This window comes from Anguilla anguilla, chromosome 13, assembly GCF_013347855.1.
Source record: "Anguilla anguilla isolate fAngAng1 chromosome 13, fAngAng1.pri, whole genome shotgun sequence".
Lineage (NCBI taxonomy): Eukaryota > Metazoa > Chordata > Actinopteri > Anguilliformes > Anguillidae > Anguilla > Anguilla anguilla.
In genome coordinates this window covers 5,210,027-5,235,319 of record NC_049213.1, presented here as the reverse complement: position 1 = coordinate 5,235,319, position 25,293 = coordinate 5,210,027, and the positions used below count along the sequence as shown (strand labels likewise).

Here is a 25,293-nt window from a genome sequence, read left to right as displayed (position 1 = left end):
CACTCACACACACACACAGTCTTTCTGTTGCTCACATGCTTGCATGTACACTCACAAGTGTACAAGTTTACAATTCATTATTTGCCTCAATGCAATCAAAATTAGTGGCTAAATTTGATTTTAAAATGTGGATCACACGTTCCAAAAAAATACTTTTGCAAATGATTCACTCGTGTTTCCTTGCTCAAGCATCCTTCAAGACCCTCCTAGCTCCTTGCTATTAGCTCCTTCAAGGCAAAGCATTTCATGGGTTGGAATGTCCTTAAAGGTGGCGGACGTCGATCGTTTTCCGGGTCATGCGAGAATCGAGGAGAGAAGGACGAATAAAATAATTGATTTGAATGAACCCCTGGTTTTGAGCTCCTCAGGGAGGTCTGCTTCTACTACATGACCTGGAAGCTGTTTGCATTATAAGCCGGTATATTCTCAATGAACCAGTTTAGCTGAATTCTTCTCTCCACTCTGTGTTCTTACAGGTGTTCACTGGGATCTTCACGGCTGAGATGTTTGCCAAACTCGTTGCTATGGATCCATACTACTACTTCCAGGAGGGCTGGAACATATTTGACGGCTTCATTGTGAGCCTGAGTTTGGTAGAGCTGGGCCTGGCTGATGTGGAGGGGCTATCTGTGCTGCGATCCTTCCGATTGGTAAAGTCCATAACGCCTCTGAGGGCTCAGTTTGTCTGGCTCATTTCCCAGTATATTCATTCTGTCGTTGATTAGACTGTGTGTGTGTGTGTGTGTGTGTGTGTGTGAACATACATGTCATTACAATGACACAAAACTGTTGGTAAAAAGGGACATTTCATTAAAACACCTGCATAAAACACCCCAGTCCAAAATTGAGTGTGTGAAATACATAGTTTAGCAATTACCTTGGTTTCAGCTGTGGCTGAAGCCTATTTCATTTCCTTCTCTTTTTTTCTGACAACAGCTGCGAGTGTTCAAGCTGGCCAAGTCCTGGCCGACCCTCAACATGCTGATCAAGATCATTGGGAACTCGGTGGGTGCCCTGGGAAACCTGACCCTGGTGCTGGCCATCATCGTCTTCATCTTTGCCGTGGTGGGCATGCAGCTCTTCGGCAAGAGCTACAAGGACTGCGTGTGCAAGATCGCCCAGGACTGCGAGCTTCCGCGCTGGCACATGAACGACTTCTTCCACTCCTTCCTGATCGTGTTCCGGGTGCTGTGTGGGGAGTGGATCGAGACCATGTGGGACTGCATGGAAGTGGCAGGACAGACGATGTGTCTCACCGTCTTCATGATGGTCATGGTCATCGGAAACCTTGTGGTGAGGACCATGTTCCCACCCCCATTTGTCTGCTGTTCAAAACATATTTGAAATTGTAGGTAGCGTTTTTTTTATCAAGCAGGTTAGTAATGTTGAACAAATCTGAATAGATACATTTGGAATCTACATTCTTAGACCATTATTAAATCTTCAAAGATGTTGCTTCATGACTAAATGATAATCATTAGTGGATGTTACCAATACGTTTTTGACATGGCTAGAACATTGTTCTGTGACTGACAGAAAACTAATATGCAAAATATGTTACAAATAAGTTCTAAAATTGTTTGGGCAATCGTCTAATATCATTATCTTGCTATAAAATGGGAAGCTGACTGTAATTTTCTCCAGTGTTCTAGAAACACCCAGTGAAGGCAGAAAGGGTGACTGTAAGAGGGGGAAATTATACTACCAGCATGCTGAAGATTTAGCAACTTGTGTGAAATGGCCTACCTTAGTCTTGCATTGTTATAGCGCCAGCTATTCTGTCATAATCAGAAAATCACTGTTAAAATTTATTTAAGTACCAAGTGCCAAAAGAGGTGACCCTCACACTTTCTCTTGTCCTTCCAGGTACTGAACCTGTTCCTTGCCTTGCTGCTGAGCTCCTTCAGTGCAGACAACCTGGCGGCCACGGATGACGACGGCGAGATGAACAACCTGCAGATCTCCGTCATCCGCATCAAGAAGGGCATCGCCTGGCTGAAGATCAACATTCGGGTGCTCGCGGCGACCCTGCTGAAGAAGGATAAGGAGACGGACGAGGTGAAGCCGCTGGACGACATGTACGACAAGAAGCTCAACTGCATCGCCAACCACACGGGCGTGGACATCAACCGCGAGCTGGACTACCAGAAGAACGGCAACGGCACTACCAGCGGCATCGGCAGCAGCGTGGGGAAGTACATGATCGACGAGGACCGCATGTCCTTCATCCACAACCCCAACCTGACTGTGCGCGTGCCCATCGCCGTGGGCGAGTCCGACTTCGAGAACCTCAACACCGAGGACTTCAGCAGCGAGTCGGACGTGGAGGGCAGCAAAGACGTGAGTGGGGCAAAGTCGTGAGTGGGGCAAAGTCGTGAGTGGGGCAAAGTCGTGAGTGGGGCAAAGTCGTGAGTGGGGCAAAGACGTGAGTGGGGCAAAGACGTGAGTGGGGCAAAGTCGTGAGTGGGGCAAAGTCGTGAGTGGGGCAAAGTCGTGAGTGGGGCAAAGACGTGAGTGGGGCAAAGACGTGAGTGGGGCAAAGTCGTGAGTGGGGCAAAGTCGTGAGTGGGGCAAAGTCGTGAGTGGGGCAAAGACGTGAGTGGGGTAAAGACGTGAGTGGGGCAAAGTCATGAGAAGCCCATGGAAATCTCTGTGGCAGTGTGGCGCATAAAATCCAATTATTTCACACTGTAGAAGAAACCAAATCTGACATTTAATAGAAGCAGTAGCAGCAAAGCTGGCATTGCTTGCTAATATTTTTAACATTGTGGCAGTCAGACCTGGGTTAAAATATTTAAAGCAATAAATAAATAAATACTTTATTTGAAATGAATAACCCTTTTTAAACAAAATTATTCTTTAATTTGATTGTACAATTTGGTTAGTGTAGTTTTGCATTGAGAATGATTGGGAAGGAACGGTTCAGTGGGTAACCTCAGCCTTTATTTTAGTCAGCCATTTTGTTACCTTTTTATGTAACTGTTTGCAATAGAGCAGAATAAGCACAATGTGATCATAGGACTTTTATTATTCCTGACATGGCATTTCTGACACAATGCGGCTTAAGAACATGAATAATCCTTCTAAACAGGTGCTCCTAATTAAGACAAATTAACTGCTTGTTACAATTCTGGGACTGCAATTGTGGTTAGAAGAAAAACCAGCGTACACAGGGGGGCCCCAGGGAAACCACTGAAATTCAGGATGCACTTTTAATTGCACAGCAAATGTAGATTAAAATGGACTATATATGAATCTGTTTACTCAGTCCTTCGTTTGCAGGACCAGTTCCGATACACTAATGCCCATGTGTCATGGGGTAGATGTCTGACTGAAACCTGCTCTGTGACCATGGAGGATCTCTGAGCTGGAGAATCCTCACTGTTAGTGTTCATGCTACGTACAGACACCGCAGGGGAGGCGGAGTCTGCATACCCAGCATGTCCTTGACACACTGTACATGTAAAGATGACCTTGGGACATTCTAAACCAGAAGCCTCCTGATTAAAGGGGACTTTTTATCCACATTAAATTTACATTTTTAAAAGTTAATTGGCCTCCTCCTTAATGTAGTATAAATGCAACATACATATTTTTGCAGATTTTTCCTGTTCAGCTTATTGAAATGACAATAATTTCCTTTTCTTGTTCCCACACCGATGTAAGAATCAGACTGTACAATCTGGTGAATTGAGGATGTGTGTGAGAAAAAATAATGTATTAGATATATTATATTATGTAAGATTAAACAAAATATTGACATAATCATTGTTATGTAAAATAAATGGTATTAATCTCTATCGCTATTAATCTCTGTAAACATATGGTGTATCGAGTGTTTTTATCATGGGCCTTTTTTAATAACAAAAGAATAATGTGAAATTTACTAAAAGGTTAACCTGTCACACGATGTGGTTCTAAATTCAGCACTGAGTCCTGTTCTGTCTGGAATAATTCTATCCCTCTTCTCTCCTTCCAGTTGGATGACACCAGCTCCTCAGAGGGAAGCACCATTGACATTAAGCCCGATGTAGAGGACGTAGTGGTGGTGGAGGCTGTGGAAGAGTACCTGGATCCAGAGGCCTGCTGGACAGAAGGTGTGTTTGTGTTTCCTCAGGAAATGTCCTCAGATACACAGGAAAAGCAGACAAAACGTTACTCACAGCTCTGGACTGAAATAATTTGCACAGCTTTTTTTATTTTAAAAAAGCCGGAAAGGTGATCTTGCAAAAACATTTTCTGAAGAAAAAAATAATACAGTCATTGCATTTAAATGTGAGTCAAAGTTGATGGAAATGTAGATTAAATACAACGTTACATACAGGCCAGTGTATTCAAAAACGCAAGCTGGGTGTACTTTTTTTTGCTATCATTTTACTATTAAACCAAATTTGGAGAAAAAAAATGCCTAGAAGGGAAAAACAACTAGAGAACCTTTAAAAAATTCTAGGCATATTGTACCTTGACCTGTGGTTTTTCCAGCTGATTTCTGTAACGAGCAGGCAAGGGGAGTCAGTCGTGGGAACGCGGTGGTGTGGTGGGGTACTGTATTTTGGGGGTGAGGGTTGTGATATTGGCTGCTCTGTTTCTCAGCCTGTATTGCCCGGTACAAGTGCTGCGACGTGCCAATCACTGAGGGCTGGGGGAAGTACTGGTGGTACCTGAGGAAGACCTGCTTCCTGATCGTGGAACACAACTGGTTCGAGACTCTCATCATCTTCATGATCCTGCTCAGCAGTGGGGCACTGGTGAGGCTATGAACATACAACATGATCCAATGCAAAAAACTATACAACACAACACAATTTGAAAGTATGCAATACTACACAACCCTTTACACTACAACACAAATATGACCGTCAAACGGCGAGCGACGCACCTGGGAGGGACAGAATAGCTGGACACAGGGAGATGCGGTAATTACAATTTTTACTGGCATTTTATTGGTAGAGAGAGAACAATATTGTTTCAACAATATTAACAAGCAAGAATCTTCATTCTCCATCACGGAATCTGGGAAAAAATAATAAACTAAAGATAATATAGTAAAAACAAACCGAATCACAACAAAGGCTCTTCGGAGTGGTTTCTTGTCTCTCTTGGTCTCTCTCTCTCACAGTGCAGATTCCAGTCTCAGACAACTTCTATGAAAAAAGCTCACTGTAAGCCCTGGGGTGACTAGCTAGCACTTAACCAGTAGATGTGATCCTGTTCATGTATCCACTTTACTAGTTGGTGTGCTCCAGTGTTCATTTTGGCAATGAAAATACGTCAGAAAGGATTCGTCAAAGAAGCTTTTTTCATGACGATGACGTTCATAAATCGCTTGTAAAAGATAGAAGCTATGAATAAATCTGCTACTACTTTGTCCTGAAAAAAAAAGAAAAAGGTTAGTGATGGATGAAAGGGAATCTGAATCAGAAGTTTCAGGGGCACATACTGTAAAGCAAAACATTTACCCCCTTTATCCAATCAAATGCATGCATCCCTACCTTATCTACCTAAATCTGAGCTATTTCAATGCAACCTTGGACAAGAGACGGCAGTGTAGCCGACTTAATCTTGAACTCCCGGTGTTATCAGAGAGGGCAAACGAAGCATAGACTGCAGCGTGTGTACACGATCCTGACAGTACACTCCTTACAGAAAACTGCTGACAGTTTTTTTACTTAACTGCGGTGATCAGAATCACAGGAAGTAGCGTGCTGTTGGCCTTTATTGATTGCAGTTATGAGGCCATATGAAGCGCACGTTTCCAAAGCACCTGATATCCTAGTCGATACGCCCTGGGAACTTATTCGTCAAACCCAACACAAGCAAGGCTGTGGAAATGTTGCAAATAACTACAAATAACTTCCAAATAAATGCTAATGTTACTTTATATCTTTTTGCAAACAGAGGTACTTTAAGGGAGAGCTGAACTTGCCAAATGCTCACTTTATATTTTCCAGAGAAAAGTCGGAAAGCCATTTTGTGTTACACAATCAATTGTTTTTTGTTTTTCATGCTCTTATGATGTTACAGTGAGCTCAGTTCTGCCACAGAAACACCCTCTCTCACAGCCCCTATTTCAGACCAGCCCTTCCTTCTTCTCCAGGCCTTTGAGGACGTGTACATTGAGCAGAGGAAGACCATCCGCGTCATCCTGGAGTACGCCGACCGAGTCTTCACCTACATCTTCATCCTGGAGATGCTGCTGAAGTGGGTGGCCTATGGCTTCGTCAAGTACTTCACCAACGCCTGGTGCTGGCTCGACTTCTTCATCGTGGATGTAAGTACCCTCCTGAAGCAGGCATTCGCTTTTCTGATTGGTGCTTTTCATGACCCGTCCCTTACACCAGCCCTTTTACCAGTAGGCCCCTCTCCTCCGCCCCCAACATCTGCGACCCCCTCTCCCTCCTGCGTTTTCCCTCCAGGCTCCTTGGATTCTTATTTCTTTGATACAGCCACACACCCCATTTCTCCAGACCCCCAAAACACGAAGTGCCCAAACGAAGAAGAAGAGAAGAGGGCCAATCTTGTCCTTTCAATCAGCAGGGCGGGTTGTTATTGGATCTTATCTGGCACGCTAGTCTTTTTATTATTGTTATGTATTAGAATCAAATCATCCTGATTTTAGTTTCAGTCTGTCTTGGTACATTTTTTAACCAATGTATTGTCTCTCATGTTTTAGTAGAGATGTTACATTATATTACATTTGACAGAAGCATGTTTATAAAAAGGTGCAGTAATTCTGAATTCTGAATTCCTGTACAAACATATAAAAACTGTAAGATATGAAATCAATGCTGGGGACAGAGTTTGGTGAAAGTTTGACCCCCCCCCTCCCCTTCCAGCAGCTCTGAAATGACTGGCCTATGATTGGCCTAGACTCAATGAACATTTGTCTGTAACTTTACCAAAATGAACCCAGCAAGCCCCTGTTTGGGAAGACAAAAGTGCATCAAGCCATTTATTTTTAAGTCATGGGAAAGAAGAAAGTACAATTGAATCCAGACCATTGTGTTATTCTTTTTGTGATATGAAAGATGCATTAATTCTTCTATGCATGAAGGCAGGCCACTTCCTCGGTATGGATTTGGTGTTCTGATTACAGTTAATGTTTTTGATGAGTCATCAGGGGGCGGTTCTATAGCAGTGACCCGTGGAAAGGAACACCGGCTGGCGTAAGCCCAAGCCACCCTTCAGCAACACGCCTCTGGTTATGGTTTGATTATGGTTAAATTTCACAACCGCAGGGCCATGGGATCCAGTAGAGTGAGCATTTTTGTCAGCTGGGTCATTCAGAAGTTCTGTTGCGCCATTGTAGTCCCATGCACCAGATATTCTTTGTTAAACTTCATACTGCCAGATTCAGAGGCCTCAATGGGTTTGACTCCAGACCTTGGTTAAATGCATTTGAAGAACTTTAGAGCTCTTTAGATGCTTATAAAATTTGAAAACACTCCCTGAAAGTTTTCAACATGTTACAAACCATAATAACGTAATGAAGCAAGTGCTGTGTTCTGGATATATTGGTGGAGGTGAATGAATAATTAAAAACTGCCAGTAAACTGACAGTTTTTACTGGTGTTGCAAGGGTTCAAGTTTTTACGATGATTATTTGACCCAGGTGTGTTTGAGTCAGCCGTTGGCCGAGTGAGGGTCTGACCTGGTGTCCCAGGTCTCGGCATAGGTGCAGTATCTGCAGGGTAGCAGGATCCTCACACAGATACTAGGCAGCAGAGCTATTTATTTTGAATGGGTACACACCAGACCTGGGTCAAATATATATTTGTTTTGGATTCAAATACTCAAATACTTTTCTACGCTTTACCGATATTGTCTGGCGTATTGGAACCGATGAAATGCTCTCAAAAAGTGCAAACCCCGCCGTCCAAAACAAATACGTATTTGACCCAGGTCTGGTACACACAGACGCGCACACCTGCAGACAGGCGGCTGTCAGCACAACTCCAGGAGAACGCACGCACACGCAGACACACATACACACACACACACGCACATACAATGCTGCGTTTTGCAGCATCATTATAATTGTGATAGTTGCATTCACTTCAGGTGAGAGTCAACGGCCTCAGGCCAGTTATTGTTTAAATTGCTTACATTACTTTTTGTCTATGCACCAGCTTCAGATTCGGTGGGAAAGTATGATCATCCCTGCTGACGAGTAGCTATGGCGGTGGAATGCTGTGGGGTTGCTCTTCCGCCGAAGGGACAGGGAGGCTTGTAGCCACCCAAGGGTGGAGCCAAATATTGGCATATTCTTGAGGATAACTTGTTTTGGCCAGCGAGAGATCTACGTTTTCCACATGGTCTCATATTTGTCACTCTAGCAATAGCAGTGTTCAAGTATTAGTCCGGTGACCGCTTGTTGGATTTTCTGAGACAACGATAATGTGCAATCAATAGTTTGTTGCCTGTGGATATGGCGACCTGTTCAATAACTCTGACAGTTCATTGGTGAATTCAGATATTTTTTTCCAAAGCACTCTGACTTAGGCATTGGCTGAATACAGCGTCCATTTTAAATTAGCATGCAGTTTGTAACTCACCGAGCAGACTTTAGCCTTCCTGAGCTCACCGCTCGACACAAAGAAATCCTCTCTCCCCACACCAAAAAGCCAAAGTATGCCACAACCTCCTTGAGCTGCCGCACTCACACCATTCAAAAGTCTTTTTCCTCGGCCAATCACACCTGCCCGACAGGTGCCATTTTAGAGAAGGGCTGCTAGGATTCGGTACTGTCCTGCTGCTGTTGTATTGGGGGTGTCACTGCGAAACCTGTTGCCTGCTGCCATAACGGTTGCCTTCCTCTTCCAGTCGGTTTGTGTACGTCACGTGTATGTATCAACATCTTATTGGAAACAACACTAAGCGTGCGTAACTGTGGTTTTCTTCATGGTCGGATCTGGTTTGGACAGTCTTACCATTATTAGCCAGCTGGCTAAAGCATTGAAAGCTAAGTCGTTGGCTGAAGCTAAGCGCTGTCAGCTAAGTGGCTCGGTAAAGCAAGTGAACTGTGGAAAGGCCTGTGTGGTAGGCCTCGTGCAAAAATTAAGATGGCAGTGCAGCAATACACTGGGGTTGATTAGAAACCGCAATTACATCTAACCGGTGTAGGCGCAACCAACTCTTCACATTCAAACCGTGAACATTACACAAGTCGTGACATTTCTGCGATGTGAACTGAGCCGAATTTAACGTGTCATTCCCAAGTTAGCAGCCAGCTACAGAGCTGCCTTTTTAGCTAGCTGGATAGCTAATACAGCTACATACAGGCTTAGTGACTAAAATGCATACATGCATAAAAATGAAGTTTAAATCATGTGATATCATTTTGTCCAATAAGGGACAAGTACTGACTTGCCAGAATTTTTTATCTATTTACTTACTCGCCCCGGCAGGACTATCAACATGTATGGAGGGCTTTTTTTGGGTGCAGCAGCTGCAATTTGGAGTGTCAACGGCAGTGGGGAATTTTTATGGAAGTTTTGTGGATACGTTGCTAGCTGCTGTCACTGGTGTCAAACCCTGTTTGGATGACGCTCTCGTTGCAGGCCGGACACAGGAAGAGCATGACGACCGCCTCCCAGAGGTGCTCCGCCATTTGGCGTATGCTGGTCCCGCACCCGCAAAAGGAGAAATGGATTTTCGCAGCTTCTCAAGTGGAATTGCTTGGGGTTTCCGCATGGACAAAGATGGTGTCCGGCCCAGTAAATGAGAGATAGCAGACCAAGCGAATTAAGGGCGGGGAGAGCGGCAGGGACAGAGACAGATAGGTTTGAAATTTGCTAAAGGAGATCAGATTTCATCCAAAGACACCTTTCTGTTCTGTACCATTTCTGGGCATGCCGGTGATGTGGGGATTGCAGCAGAGGGGAATGGGGCTCGATTGAGAGGGGCTCAATGACAACAGCAAATGGGAAGGGGACCGAGGGGGCTGCCCTGCCAAGTGGAACGATGAAGAGGAGAGTATCCTGCTTGTGTTTTATCCAACTGAGGCTTTCAGAGATTAATAAAGCAACTTCACCCAGGCAATTCATTTTTCGTCAAAAACCAAATTTCCCAAAATTATAGAAACGATAATTCCACTCCACGTGGTCAAAGGCTTTTTCTACATCTACCGGGCTTTGAGGATTGTGCAGAATTATAAATAACATTGAATAACCGTTGAAGATGAAAAAAGAGTCCCCACTCCATGATAAAGGAGAGTATAAATTCCATGTGTATAGCCAACAGCTTGGACAATACTTTGAAGTCTATGTTCAACAAGCTTATGGGACAAAGTAGATGCAGGCTAAGAGGTCTTTGTTTTTCCTTAAAATGAGTAAGATTGAGGTCTAATTGAGCATTTGAGGTAAACTAAGGGATAAATGATTTGTTATACATGTCCAAGAGAATGGGGGCTAAAATCTGTTGTAAAATTCAGTTGGATAACAGTTTGGACCTGGGCATTCACCACTTTGCCTTGATTTAACAGCTATAGTGAGTTCTCAAATATTAATTGGTTTCTACAAGTATTCAACTGAAGCCAGGTTGATGGAAGGAATATATAATGTATCAGCAAAACTTCCAAATTGGGAGGATCAATGCTATTATCCAATTTTTAAACAGAGGTATAGTATTCCTTGAATTCATCATTAATTTTGTTTGGAGGATCAAATGTTATACATGAAGGTGTTTGGATCTGGGGAATTTGATGAGATGATGATGTCTGTCACAACTGATATGCCAGTAGTCTGTTGACCTTCTGCCTATGTTCATAGAATGTGCATCTAGATCAGAACAGCTGTTCAGTCATGTGATCTGTCGTCAGAACATCATATATTGCTTGTAAGGAGAGGCACACCTTATACATTTGGAAGGTGAAATGGCATACATGTTATAAAATTGAGTAATACGCTGTGTCAATTTTTCTCTCTTGAGTTTTTCTCTCGTGTTCTGTGTCAGGGTTGAGGTCCTTTCTAATATATGCCTTCAAGCCCTCCCGTAGAACAGGTGCAGTACATCTGGGGTTTTGTTATCACTTATGAAAAAAACAATTTGCTGAGAAGCTAAGCTAACGGAATCTTCATTTGAAAGTAAATGTGTATTGAGGCGGTTCACATGTGTTGTTAAATCCTTTACAGTGAACATTGAGTGACCACTTTTTAGGTACAACTGCTCACTCGTTAACGCAAATACCCTTCTGCAAACAACAGTGAATCATGTAGCTGCAAATGAGTATATAAAGCATTCAGACATGGTGAAGAGGTTTAGTTGTTGTTTAATCAAATATTAGAGTGGACAAGACACATGATCTAAGTGGTATGATTGTTGGTGCCAGACGTGGTGGTTCCAGCATCTCAGAAACAGCTGCCATCTTGGGATTTTCATGCGCTACAGTCTCTAGAGTTTACAGAAAATGGTGCGATGAACAAAAAACATCCATTGAGCAGCAATTCTGTGGGTGAAAAAAACCTTGTTAATAAAGAGGTCAGGGAAGAATGGGCAGACCCATTTAAGCTGACAGAAAGGTCACAAATGCTCAGGTAACAGCTCTTTACAACAGTGGTGTGCAGAAGCGCCTTGAAGCGGATGGGCTACGGCAGCAGAAGACCACGCTGGATTCCACTCCTGTTAACTAAGTACAGGAAGATGAGGCTCCAGTGGGCACGTGATCACCAAAATTGGACAACTGAAGATCGGAAAAGTATTGTCTGGTCTAATGAATCTCGATTTCCGCTGCAACATGCAGATGGTAGGTCAAAATTTGCCATGACAGCATGAATCCATGGATCTATCCTGCCTCGTGTCAATGGTACCGGCTGGTCGTGGTGATGTAATGAAGTAGGGAATGTTTTCTCGGCTCACATTAGGCCCCTTAATACTAACTGGGCATCACTTGAATGCCACAGCTTACTAAAGTATTTTCTTTTCTCTGACCTTCTTGTAGGCAGACGAAATGGGCTCCCAAGTGACTGAGATGGTGGAGCACCTTACAGGGCTTAACTGGAGAGTTGATCTTTACAGTTCCAGCTAACAAATATAAGCTAATTTTCCATTGGGGTGTTGTGTGAGCTTTACCATAGGGTGAGGAATAGTTTTTGACTACATACGCATTGATAAGCAAGAGCCCCTTAAGCAGGTTTCTGAATAAGACTAACAAAATAAAAAAATGTTGAAAAAACATAAAGAAGGAAAATAAGCACCAAAGCTTCTCTCCTCACTTCTCTACTAGCCATAGCAATATAGCCATTTGGCAAATGAGGCTGTAAATCATACACAAGAACAGGCCAAAATGCACTGGAAGAGGAAAAAGCTCAAACTTTAAATATTAATGTGCATTAAGTTCACTTACCTGAGAATCATAGTTTCTGAACAAAACAAATTGAGGTTAATTGGGAAATGTAGTCTGTGTCAACTTGGCTCAAACAGTAGTGGCTGGCTAAGTTAGCACAGAAAGCTAGCTAACCTAGTGTAATACTGTCTGGAGTGACTGCCTTGTTAATGTTTTTTTTGATAAACTCCATAGCCACTGCCAGATCTTCAGACTTGTGTGTTGAACACCTTGGTATGGTGATTAGAAGAATTGCAGGGAAAAGAAGTCCATACTTCACATTTGGATAGGAGTGTAGCTGATGTTTAACATTTGTGAAGACAGCTTGCTTCTTGGCAACAGTAGTAGTTTAGTCAGTGAAAATGGAAATCTGGCTCAGTGCAGGAACTTGTAGCGGGTGTGGAATAAGTGTACCCTCACGATGAAAGGTCTGGGGGGTTCTCTCCACCACTGGGTCTTTTGCGTAGGGTGCGGTGTACCTGGTCTGACAGAGATTTCTCGTCCAGTCCCAGGACGACCTGATGTAATTGAGCGATAAAAATTTGGTGGAGAAGGATCCCGGTCCGTCAGGAATTCCCAACAGATAGGAAGTTGTTTCTTCTCGACTTCTAGGTCCAGGTATTTGCTTCCCAGCAGCTTAACTTCAGTGGTTAGCATGCAAAATGCTAAATGTAGCCTGGAAATCAGCTAAGTGGCTGCTGTGGTCTGTAGCTGCACACTTTAGCTCCGTAACAGTTTGTCTCGAGTTTACATTTTTTGTTGAGGGTGGCAGAGACAGTTTTCCCATATTCAGCAGGCTCTTCAGTAGGGTAGCCTGGGGTTGCTGCAAGCGTTGTTTGGTTTTGGTTGTCGTGTCCAGTAGACAGTATTTCCATTGTGTTCAGTTCCTAATAACCAGCTTATAAAGTGGAAAGGATCTTTTCTTTTTGCCATCTATTGCAGATATGTGAAATTGTGGGTTGAAAAATAAAATTATATCACATCCAACAGAGCAACTGGGAGACACCTCTTACATCTTTAGACCCAGAAGCGCTCCCCAAAAACTTCAGTTTTCAAATTAATTTTAAGGGATACATTTAGAAGGGGAAATATTAATGATTTATTTAAAAAAATTTTATGTAATCATTAATTTACCACCTTATTCTGTACTATGGGTGTACATGTGACACACTTGCATTAGTGCTCATCCCTTCTCCTCTGTGACTTTGATGATGTTTAAATGCACACTAATACTCTGATCTTACCCCGATTATGGCAATACTCTGATAATGGAAATTTTTTGACGGAGCATGTAGGCATCTTGCTCCAATTTCTCTCGGCTTCTTGAAACATGTCAGGCTGAAGTCCAAGATCCCGGATGAAAACAACTATGGCTGGCAATGAGTTGAGCTTACCCTGATTATGGAAAGAATCATGTAAACATGGCTATTGGAGTAAATGAATTATTTATATCCGTGTGTACCACAATAATCTAAATACTGGCATAGAATGATTACTACCAATAATTGGGGTATTGGTGTGCACGTAAATGTAGCCGTTGGCCAGTTTCAGATTTTGTGTTTCTCTTACAGTATGTTTGAAGTGAAGTTAGCTGTTGGTCATCGGTGTTCCTCAGATCCGCTTGATTTTTCTATTTCCCTTTGTGAAAGGAACCGGGACCATGTCTACTCCATCTCACTGTTCATCCACTAGATCACTCGCATTACTAGCAATCTGTAAATTCACAAGACTGATAATCAATTGAAATAATACAGGAAAACAACAATAAAGAAACGGAGCAATAGTGCTAATGTTTGCTTTTGCGTGAAGAGACAATTCAAATACTGGACACTGCCTGGATAAAACCATAAGGATTGGAATGAGCACACTTTGTGCTGAGAGAAATTATTCTTCTGGTTCATTAATGCCGATTTCATGATTTTTTTAAAAATACCCAAATATTTCATGAGGATTTTTGATGCGAGCGGGTCTTGCTGGGGGTGCCCAGCAGTACCCCTCTCTGCCAGAGCTGTGGGTGGCGCGGAGGTACTGCGGCAGGTCCCGGTTTCTCCCAGGGTGTTTGTCGTTTTCAGTGCAGATCCGTTACAGTGACTGGCCAGCCTCTCCCCCTCTGTGCACCTCCCCTCTCTCCTTCCGTGTAAATTCACGTCTTTATCTGGCTTTGTGTTGTTTGTGATGTGCGTGCTGTCTGTCTGTCCTGAGCTGGGTCATACTGTGTGGGATGTTACTGTACACTTCAGCACTTGGAGGGCAAAAGTTTGGGAAAGGCAAACTGGATTTTCCTTTTTCCACAGGGAATCCTCGCTCCTAAACACCCCCTTGTCCAATCCCCACAAAGGTTTTCTTCCTGTCCACTGTGTACTGCAGTTGTCTTTGTGCCTTTATTTGTACTTACCCCCTTTTATTTGAATCTTGTGTTCCTCTCTCTCTCTCTCTCTTTCCAAGTTCCTTTCCAGGTGTACAGGTTCACCATTCTGCTGCTTTTCAAGCCTCATCATCTGGCCAAAAAAATAATAATAATAATTCAGTTTGATGTCTGTTACATCTAATGTTTAGGCTGAGTTGAATATGCCCTTGTTTTTGTACTTTTAGTCATATACAAATGGAGCCTTGATTTTGAACTGAAATCCAGTTGTTCCTGCTGGAATATTTTTCCTAGCTGTCTGTTTTGTTTACGCACCTCGGCCATGCAATCATTGGAAGTTGAAATATGAACTTGGGCCAATCAAATCAATCAACGCTAAATCCAAGCCACAGTATCAGTACAGATACTGAAGTGCAAACAACCTTCCTACAAATTATAGATCTACAATTCTTTTTTTTCTTTTTTTTTTTGCACCACTGTTATTTTGTACCTCTAACGGTCTGGAAACTCTCTTGCTTCTCTCTCTGTAGGTGTCTATAGTCAGCCTTATAGCAAATGCCCTGGGCTACTCCGATCTAGGCCCCATTAAATCACTCAGGACACTAAGGGCCTTGAGACCGCTCAGAGCTCTGTCACGATTTGAAGGGATGAGGGTAAGATCCAGAGCTAAGCAGCTGCTCCATCTGCATGCCATTGAACCTTAAAGCATGCTAGAACTGATACAACAACAAAAAAAAACTGCAAAAAAGACATTAAAGCCTGCTGGGGGATTTTTTTTAAAGGAAATTTGGAAATGAATTGTCTTACTATTTACATGACTTCGGTAGTGTGAAATCTGCAGGAGAAGTCATGATGTACTGTAGCTGGAAAAAAAGTCATGGGGTTTTAGCAGTGGTGATTACGCTGTAATAATAATGTCACTCTTTTACTTGATTTAAAGTCAACCTCCTCAGCAAATTCTGACTGACAACGATTAAAAATTGAAGTATAAAAAATTTTAGAGAAAATTTGCGAGGATACATTGCAAAGCTGCCTTATCACAATGTAAAAAAATCAATCAATGACTATTATATGAATCATAATTGAATTGGCTCTGAAATTTAAAAAATTAGGTATTTTAAAGAAGATATTGGCTGTTTGGCCTGATTTGCAACCTCTACTGATTTTTAGAGGTTTTTTTAAATCAAGAACAGTTCCACCCCCTTTTCCTAACCCCGCCTACCTGACCCTTGTGCCCTAATGTCTGTTAAAGACAACCACCAGCTGCAAGAGGTGTGCCATCAGAAAAAAGAACATCAAAATGCATGTGCAGTGTCTGCAGTAAGCTAAACCTGCAGACTACATTGTAAGTGTGATCCATACTGCACAGTGTGCACATGTGATCCATACTGCACAGTGTGCAAGTGTGATCCATACTGCACATTGTGCAAGTGTGATCCATACTGCACAGTGTGCAAGTGTGATCCATACTGCACATTGTGCAAGTGTGATCCATACTGCACAGTGTGCAAGTGTGATCTATACTGCACATTGTGCAAGTGTGATCCATACTGCACAGTGTGCAAGTGTGATCCATACTGCACATTGTGCAAGTGTGATCCATACTGCACAGTGTGCAAGTGTGATCCATACTGCACAGTGTGCAGGCGTGATCCATACTGCACAGTGTGCAAGTGTGATCCATACTGCACAGTGTGCAGGCGTGATCCATACTGCACAGTGTGCAAGTGTGATCCATACTGCACAGTGTGCAGGCGTGATCCATACTGCACAGTGTGCAAGTGTGGTCCATACTGCACATTGAGCATGTGTGATCTATACTGCACATTGTTTTAACAATCGCCAGGTGTTCGTCACTGCTGCCACTGCAGGTGAAGAAGGTGCACTGCTTCAGTGACATTGTTCAACCATACAGGCTGCACATTATACTCGAGGAGAGTGGTTGACAGTTGGAATTAACACAAAACCACCACTCTCCCTCGTAGCTACTGAAATGGGGGTTTCATGGCTGGCCAAGATGGCTGACCACACATGTCTTTTTTCTGATGGTTGTGACCGGTTGCTCCAGGTCATTGTCACTCGAGTCTGTTTACCCCCAGGACTGCTGGCCTCGATCTCATATCTCAGCTTTTTTGATCCATTTCCCAAACCTTTCCCCACCTCCCAAACTCCCACCCCTCTTCCCCCCAAACTTAAGCACTATAAACCCCCCCCCCCCCCCCACCCCACCCAAGCACCATTGTCCCATCCTGTCACTGTTGGCACCGATGTGGTGCCCGTGTCCCTCCCAACATTACTGAAATGAGTTTGCCACACTCTTTTTTGCTCAGGATCTACAAAAATGTGGCAAATTTGAAATAGACAAAGTGTACACTTCAGTCTAGTTGTGGGAGTGAGAAATTTGCTAAGCTTCTGCCAGTAGCATCGTTAATGTAGCCACTTCAGAGCCAGCATTTCAGCCTTCTCTGTGCCCCTGGCTTTTTTTTAGAGGCTGGAAAAAACTAGATGACACGACCAGTTTTGTTTCCTGGCCGAAGGCAGAAGCTTAGGAAAACTGCATGAGGCTGGCACAGGAAAGCCGTCGTTTCACTCATAACGGCTGAAACAGCCAATAGGAGGGGGGGCTGGGGGGGGGGGGGGGGGGGGGGCGGGGTTTGATGATGCGATCCGATCTCATTGGATATGAAATTGGGAGGCAACATCTTGCCTGTGGGAAAAGAGGAGACCAAACCGTGTCTAGAGAAGCAGTGGCAAGAAGAAAGCAAAAAATGCCTCCCTTACACTCTGAACAACTGTTTTAGTCACGTAGAGTTCACGATGCCCCATCAATGTAGTTTTGTCCCTTTCTTTTTTACACCATGGTTTTAGTTTTCCAGTTCCCAAAAATGACTATACTCCTGTGTTCCTCAGTGGCATATAACGAGGGCTGCTGTCATTCTCGCGTCATACAGCGGCTTGATTCTCAACACAGTCGCAAACACTGAGACAGACTGAAATGCAGGGTGGACAGAAATATTTTAAAAGGTAACCACTTAGAGCTTTATGTTGAGAGGTATTTTTATATGGTTTTGATACATGTATAAAAATAAAAAGTGTAAAGGGTCTATCTGCTAGCACAATCACAAGAAAAACCTAAAGAGTAAAGATAGACTACACTTAAAATTATGTATGATTTCCCCATTAAATAATGGACAAATTAGGGTAATTTTTAGTATTTCAGCTTCCACAACTGGAGCAGGATTTGACAAAGTGCAGATTACTAGTAGAGCCTTTCTTAAGCCCCTGTTTTTTGCTTATTAAAAAAAAACATTCAAGTAATCATTAGGTCATGATTTTTTTTGAAACACTAAAGGCTGGAGATATTATAAAAAGATATAATGTTGATATGTTATGGCTAATGCTGAGGGCCATTGCAGGGCAGTGGGCCTGAGCAGGCTGATGTAGTATTGTCATTTTTGGGATGAAGATAAAGGCTTGTGGGTAAAATTAACAGCCTTTGTTATACAACCAAATTCAGAGGGTAAGTGGAAAAAAAGGGGGGGGGCATAGAAAAAAAAACCAATGAACTGAAACCCCTTGCTCTAAAATTCTGACCCCACCTTACCCTACTTTGTGTGATTGTTCATTGACCCATTTGCCCTTTCTTGTTTGAACTGGGGAAGTGAAGATTTTTTATGAATAGCTGAAGAGGTGCACTATATTTAGAGATGTAGCCTGAGACCATAAATGTTTTAAATTGTTTAAAATGATCTGCTCTGATGAGTGCTGTTTGTGGGTACGGGAACACAATCTCCCACACACTGATTTTCTAGATATCCGTTTCATTATAAAATGTATTACATATTTTAGGGTGGATAATTATGTTTATAAGAATGGGTACACAGCAAAATGTTCAGCATCGAATCAGTTGTGAATGTGATGGGCTCCTTGAGAGGGTACATTTCGTCCCTTTTGGGACGTTTTGGACTCTGTCGACACTGAACATTTTATTGTGAATGGGCTGCCAGTGGGGCGGGAGGGTAGTGAGCTTCCTGTTAGTTAACCATAGCAGGGCTGAATTTCAGTTTTTGCATTGTAATTTCTTTTCGTAATACCGTTATAATATTTGGTTTATATAAGTTGAATATAGGCCCAGTTTGCTATGCTTTTTCCCTATTTGGAATGCCCCAATCATATGTCATTGCTGCGCCTGCACTGTTGATTTGGGCGAACGCGGAACACGCATGTGCTCTTCTCAGAAGCATGAGATGCCAAGTGCCACTTATCACAACACTGTGTGCAGTCTGGCTCACACACGCAGTCAAAGGAAGGCACTTCAGCTCAACAGGCAGACATGTGGGCACCTAAATGACCAGTGGTGGGGTCCTGGTGCACAGTTAGTCATCTCAGCCAGCTGAAACCTTTACATTTTATGTTTTTATGTTTTATTTATACATTTATTTGCGATGTTAAAAAACAAAGGAAATTTTGAAGAAAATTAGAAAGTAAAAAAAAAATACATGTGCAGGTATGGTAGAAACCCAAGTAGGCTTATTTAAAAACCACCCCCAAAAAAAGCTTTTAAAAAGTTACTACCAAATTCACATCAAAATCCAAAACCATGTTTATCCATACTCAAATTGATGTTCAGAATCCAAGACAAAAATGAAAACATTTATGATGATCAGCATATTATAACTATATATACAAACAACTACACATCTTAAAAGTTCCTTCCTATGGACTGACAAAGACAATGAAGAATCTAGAAAATGTAAATGATCATTCCACAAAGGAACTTCATGATACCTGACCAAAAACTGACCGCAAGATGTTTTATATATTGGTGTATGAAGATTCTCAGCTGGTCTCAGGTAATGATAAATTTGTGAATTGATAACAAAATAATTGAAAGACAAAAGTATAGGTTTGAAAAATATTAATGTCAAAGATAGTCAGCGACGGTAATTTTATCAGTAGTGGTGCCCTTGAACCATTAGGTTAAGAAAATACTTTTCCATCCCTGAGTACGGAAGAGCCTATCATGCGTCACCTTGTGGGGCTGCCAGTGTTAGGTCAAAAATGCTCCACCTGTCAAAAATTGCCTGGTGGAGAAAATGCATGTCAATTTGCATCACTTTGTACAAATTTAAAGTTTCTCTAGCTTATGCCAGTGTTACCATAATATTAACTGGCGAGTTTTATTTTTCAAATGACCTCACCATTGAAACAATACTGTTGAATGTTATGAGCTTATGGACTAGCGAGCTATCTAGGACATTAACTAGTTGAAACTGGTCAGATGTGGCAAACTGCAAATTATGCCAAGGGTGTCCAATCTCATTGAAAAGGGCCTGTGTGGGTGCAGATTTTTGTTTTAGCTGAGCAATAGGAGCCTGATTCTACTGGGTCTTGAGTGAAGACCGTTATTAGCTAATCATGTAAATCAGGTGTTGCGGTGCTGGGCTAAAACAAAAGCCTGCATCCACGCCAGCCTTTTCAGATAAGAGAAGACCCCTGAATTACACATTTAAAATGGCTACCTACTATAAAGGCCTTACCAAACTGTCAGCTTATGCTCGTTGCATCATATGCCTTCGTGGAACTGCAATCAGTGAAGGCTAACAACCCGCTAGCACTCCACTCTAGTGAATCTGATCTCCAGGGCCGTGAAGTAAAAAAAAACTTGATAATGCTCTTTGCTTCAGTTTGTCTCATGGCTGTGTGTGAATGCTCTTTTGCTCAAGTTTTCCTCTTAGCTGTGTGTGGGGGTGGACTGTTGGAGAGAGACGTAGTGGAGGGGAGTGGGGGGGTTGTGTGGGGGGGGGGGGGGGGGGGCATGGGTGGATTATGGGTACAGAGATGAGCCTGCAAAAAAGTGCATGTCTAACTGTCTGTTTGTCTGCCCGCTGAGCAGCCAGTATCATGCACACTACCGCACACCGAACTCACTCACTGCTAATCCATGCAAGATAGGAGGCTGGGTGGGAGGCAGTGAGCAGGAGTGTGTGACTGGTGAAGGATGGAAGTGGTTAAATGGAGCATCGGAGGGTTGGGTCAGAATTTTCACGATCGCTTCAGCTTCTCATCGCAAGTGTTTTAAAAGTTTGGCTGGTGTTGTGGTGGGTCGGGCGACAAGTGGATTTGTGTGTTTTGAGAAATGGCACAGAGCTGCATACAAGTATGGAAAACTGCTATGGATACATTTATGAGAATGAATTGGTAAACCACTACACGTACATTTATAAGAATGGATTGGTAACCTACTATGCATACATTTATAAGAATGAATTGGTAAACCACTATACATACATTTATAAGAATGGATTAGTAAACCACTGTACATACATTTATAAGAATGGATTGGTAAACCACTATACATACATTTATAAGAATGGATTGGTAAACCACTATACATACATTTATAAGAATGGATTGGTAAACCCTGTGCGTACATTCAAAGGAATGCATTGGTATTGACTGCATAATATATTTGAGGTGATTTATTTAATTCCCAGTGTATGCCCACCAGTCTTGTATGGTGCAGTACAGTTGCGACCATTAAGACTATTGATAAATTAGGATTTCAGCCCTGGACACAAGTGATTTAATTTAATCTTCTTTCCATTTAAAAAATCTTTTTCAGCTCAAAAGCTAAATGTTGCACTGGCAAACCTAATGACCTGCATTTTACATAGAGAGCTATTGCACTGGCAAACCTAATGACCTGCATTTTACATAGAGAGCTATTGCACTGGCAAACCTAATGATCCACATTTTACATAGAGAGCTATTGCACTGGCAAACCTAATGACCTGCATCTTACATAGTGAGCTATTGCACTGGCAAACCTAATGACCCACATTTTTGTCCACCCAGAGTTTAATTCCTTCAGAAGGGATTTTCCCAGATTCACTGAATTTCCTGTAGAGCATGGCACTGAAAATGTTTTGGCAAAGCATTTCATTGGACACAGTATCTTGTTTCCTTTTGTTACACCTGAGTTATTAAACTAACTGCAAAAAACAACACGATTAAAGTAGCTGCTGGTATTCCTTTATTTTACTCATTGTTAATTTAGCTGAAGGAGTGGGTAAGAGGTATAGATTTTTTCTGAGACTCGATGTGATGTGAAACTTAATTTCATTTGGATGTCACATTGACATTTAAATCCTTTTTAAAATAACACCTAGGAAAAGTAACAGCTAGAGTAATATCATGCAGGTATGCAGCTACTGTGTGTGTGTGCGTGCGTGCGTGCGTATGCGTGATGCCTGTGTATGTGTGTGCGCGTAAGTGTGCGCGTGTGTATGTGTGTGTGAGTGTGCGTGTGTGTGTGCGTGTGTGTGTGCGTAAGTGCGTGCCTGCGTATGTGTGTGCGTGTGAGTGTATGTGCATGCATATGTGTGAGTGTGTTTGTGTGTGACTGTATGTGCATGCATATGTGTGTGTGTTTGTGTGTGAGACTTTCTTGTGTGAAGGGCTGCACTCTGATATTCTCACAAAATGGTGCCCTGTCTCTCTGGTCTAGGTGGTAGTCAACGCCCTGGTCGGAGCCATTCCCTCCATTATGAATGTGTTGCTGGTGTGCCTCATCTTTTGGCTAATTTTCAGCATCATGGGGGTCAACTTGTTCGCCGGAAAGTATTACTATTGTCACAATGAGACGGCCGAGGAGCGCTTTGAGGCCGACGAAGTCAACAACAAGACCCAGTGCTTCAACCTCATCAACGCTAACTTCACCGAGGTCCGGTGGAAGAACGTAAAGATCAACTTTGACAACGTGGGGGCTGGCTACCTGGCCCTGCTGCAAGTGGTGAGGGAGTGCCTCTCCTTTTCTCTCCTTCCTTTCATTCTTATTCGTCCGTCTTCACTCTCTTTTTGAGGTTTTTCACATTTTCTTTTCATTTAGAGGCGTACCTTATAACACACTGAAACACACGTTTGCATTGTTCGTGTTTACTCCAACATTAATTCATTTCTAGTCAAGTATGGGTGGTGTTTGTCATCAAAAATGACGTCTTATGAACAAACACTCCTGTGCTGGTTTTGATGTTGAGTGTCAGATACGGGTGTTTGCTGTAAATTCATGAAATGGGCAAAGTTAATTTCATGAAATGTACAATATCAATTTAAAATGATTTCTTTACCATAAGTTGTCATTACCTAAGATGCCAAATTAAAGTAGATATAGTAATATAGTATTTTAGTATTATATTTTATGGAAAATGGTGTCCAATGTTTTTTAGTGAATTACAGATTTACAGTCCATGTGCTATAGAGGATCTGAGATGGACTGGAACAGTATCACCAAAACAGTGCTACAGCTGTAGACTGCATTTTGGCTTTCTTGATATTCTATAGTACACTGTAGCATCAATTGAAATAGTTTTTTGTAGATTTAATGTAAAACATCATTTAATTTAAATTCTATTACTCTTCTTCATACTCCCTATCAGGCCATCCAGGACATACATCACTGTAGTGGGACAAGTATTTATTCTGATTCTCTTCCACTCACCTTTTTTCTCTCTCTTTTGCTCCAATAGGCCACTTTTAAGGGCTGGATGGACATCATGTACGCTGCAGTAGACTCCAGAAAAGTACGTCGAGTTTTAGTATTACATTTGTTTTGTTTTTTTCTGCGCTAATCAAATTTGTATTTCAAATTTATATTTCATTTATTTCATGTGGGGTTTAAAAAAAAAAAAAAAACAGACATTACACTTTATTACAACAATGTCATTCAGTGAGTTAAGCCTCCCTATTCCAAGTCAGCATAAGTATTTGGGACAAATGACCATCAGCTATTTCAAATTTCATAGATTTACAATGTTAATGTAATTATTTATAAATGGAAAGGTGTGAGTGTCAGGGCATGGGGTATATGCTTTGGAAGCATGTATAGCAGTGGTCTCCAACCCTGGTCCTGGAGAGCTACAGGGTCTGCTTGTTAGTTTTCATAGTGACTCTGCACTTCATGAATCAATTAGAGCACTTGATTACACAGTTAACTCAACTCACCTGGTGTCTTGGGTCTCAATTGGATGCTGATTTTAAGGTGAAAACAAAGACCAGCAGACCCTGTAGCTCTCCAGGACCAGGGTTGGAGACCACTGATTTATAGAGTCTACTTTATGAGCTAAAAGCTAAAACTGCCGATGAGGGACAGGCAACTGAATGTGACAAGCAAGAAAGCAATTGTGAGGAAGGAAGAAAAGAGAAAATTGATTTGCGCCATTGTAGAATGTTTGTGCGTCAACCTCTGCGTAGCCTACTAAAGAAGAATCTAACTACTGGAGGACTTGTGTGGATGTGGCTACGGGGACATTCATGGTGATGAGGCCATAGATACATGGCCTGAACACCATGAATGCCCAGACTCCTTCAGACTGTGCCCTGCATCATGATAATTTGGTTATATTTTTTTCTTACTGCGGTAACTATCATTATATTATATACAACATTCATAATTTATGGTCCAATGTCCTGGAATTAAGACTTTCTTTAAGTGCCTTTTCTATTTTTTAAAATCTTTTTTATTATTTAACCAGGATGGGCTCAGTGAGATTAAAAATCTCTTTTTTTCAAGAGTGACCTGGCCAAGACAGGCAGCAGCAAGTCAAACACACAAAGTTACAGAAAATGCATCAAAATTCAGCAAAATGAGTTAAAATCAAGAATGTAAATGGCACTAATCTAGCCAGAACAGACTTGCCGATAATAGAGCCTCTAGATCATTAACCATAGATTAAAAAACCCAGAGGCCAGTTTCAAATAATTTGGTAATACATTTCAGGTAAAGGGAGCTGAATACATGAACACATACTTTCCCCAGCTCTGTATGGACATTGGGGACAGACAACAGGATTAAATCCAGAGAACTAAGACAATGACCTCCAGCACATACAGAAATGTAGTGAACAGTGTGAATTTGGGGGACAAGGAGCATTTATTAGTATGCTGTGGCAGAAAGCCAGAAAGACTGTGTGTTTTTTCACCCCCCCCCCCCCCCCCCCTTTCTGCAGGTGGAGGATCAGCCCATCTATGAGGACAACATCTACATGTACATCTACTTTGTCATCTTCATCATCTTTGGCTCCTTCTTCACCCTCAACCTCTTCATTGGTGTAATCATCGACAACTTCAATCAGCAGAAGAAGAAGATAAGACCCGTTCCTTTCTTTCTCTCCTTTTCTGAAAATCCAAAAACCCACACACACCAACTTACTATACCAGGGGAATTTTTAAGGGGAAGCTTTGCCAGACATTTATGCACACAAATAAAATAACAGAAAGTAGATGTATTGAAATCATTTTTCTGTTTCCTTTCTATATAGGTGGACAGTCTTTGCTTGATTTTTAACAGTTGGATTCTGTCTACATTATTCAATTATGACTATATTTGAGTTATGACTATAAACATAACTGTCAGTGTTTTGCCTTATTCTCTTCACAAACAGTTTTGCGAGTTCAGAAATGGGCGGAATCAGAAATCAGATGAATGAAGATTAAATGCAGTGTTTGTCCTTTTTATGTTTCTTTGCAGACAGTTTTGTGAGTTCAGTAATTTTGCAAGTTCGGCCAAAATCAACCCGTCAAACTGTTTGTGAATCCAAAGTTAATG

At 42.1% G+C, this 25,293-nt stretch overlaps 1 protein-coding gene across 7 annotated transcripts in view; it reads left to right on the top strand.

Moving 5' to 3' along the window:
* The window catches only part of scn8ab (sodium channel, voltage gated, type VIII, alpha subunit b), a 90,727-nt gene that overhangs the window by 55,436 nt on the left and 9,998 nt on the right, over positions 1 to 25,293 (top strand). For 5 of the 7 annotated variants that reach the window (XM_035386892.1, XM_035386898.1, XM_035386895.1 and 2 more), the window contains 10 exons: positions 477 to 650; positions 937 to 1,293; positions 1,867 to 2,340; positions 3,980 to 4,097; positions 4,594 to 4,748; positions 6,098 to 6,271; positions 15,218 to 15,340; positions 22,198 to 22,482; positions 23,216 to 23,269; positions 24,695 to 24,832. In XM_035386892.1, the coding sequence (XP_035242783.1) occupies positions 477 to 650; positions 937 to 1,293; positions 1,867 to 2,340; positions 3,980 to 4,097; positions 4,594 to 4,748; positions 6,098 to 6,271; positions 15,218 to 15,340; positions 22,198 to 22,482; positions 23,216 to 23,269; positions 24,695 to 24,832 (2,052 nt within the window). The remainder of the gene's footprint in view (positions 1 to 476; positions 651 to 936; positions 1,294 to 1,866; positions 2,341 to 3,979; positions 4,098 to 4,593; positions 4,749 to 6,097; positions 6,272 to 15,217; positions 15,341 to 22,197; positions 22,483 to 23,215; positions 23,270 to 24,694; positions 24,833 to 25,293) is intronic. The other 2 variants (XM_035386896.1, XM_035386897.1) reach the window with 1 other exon arrangement.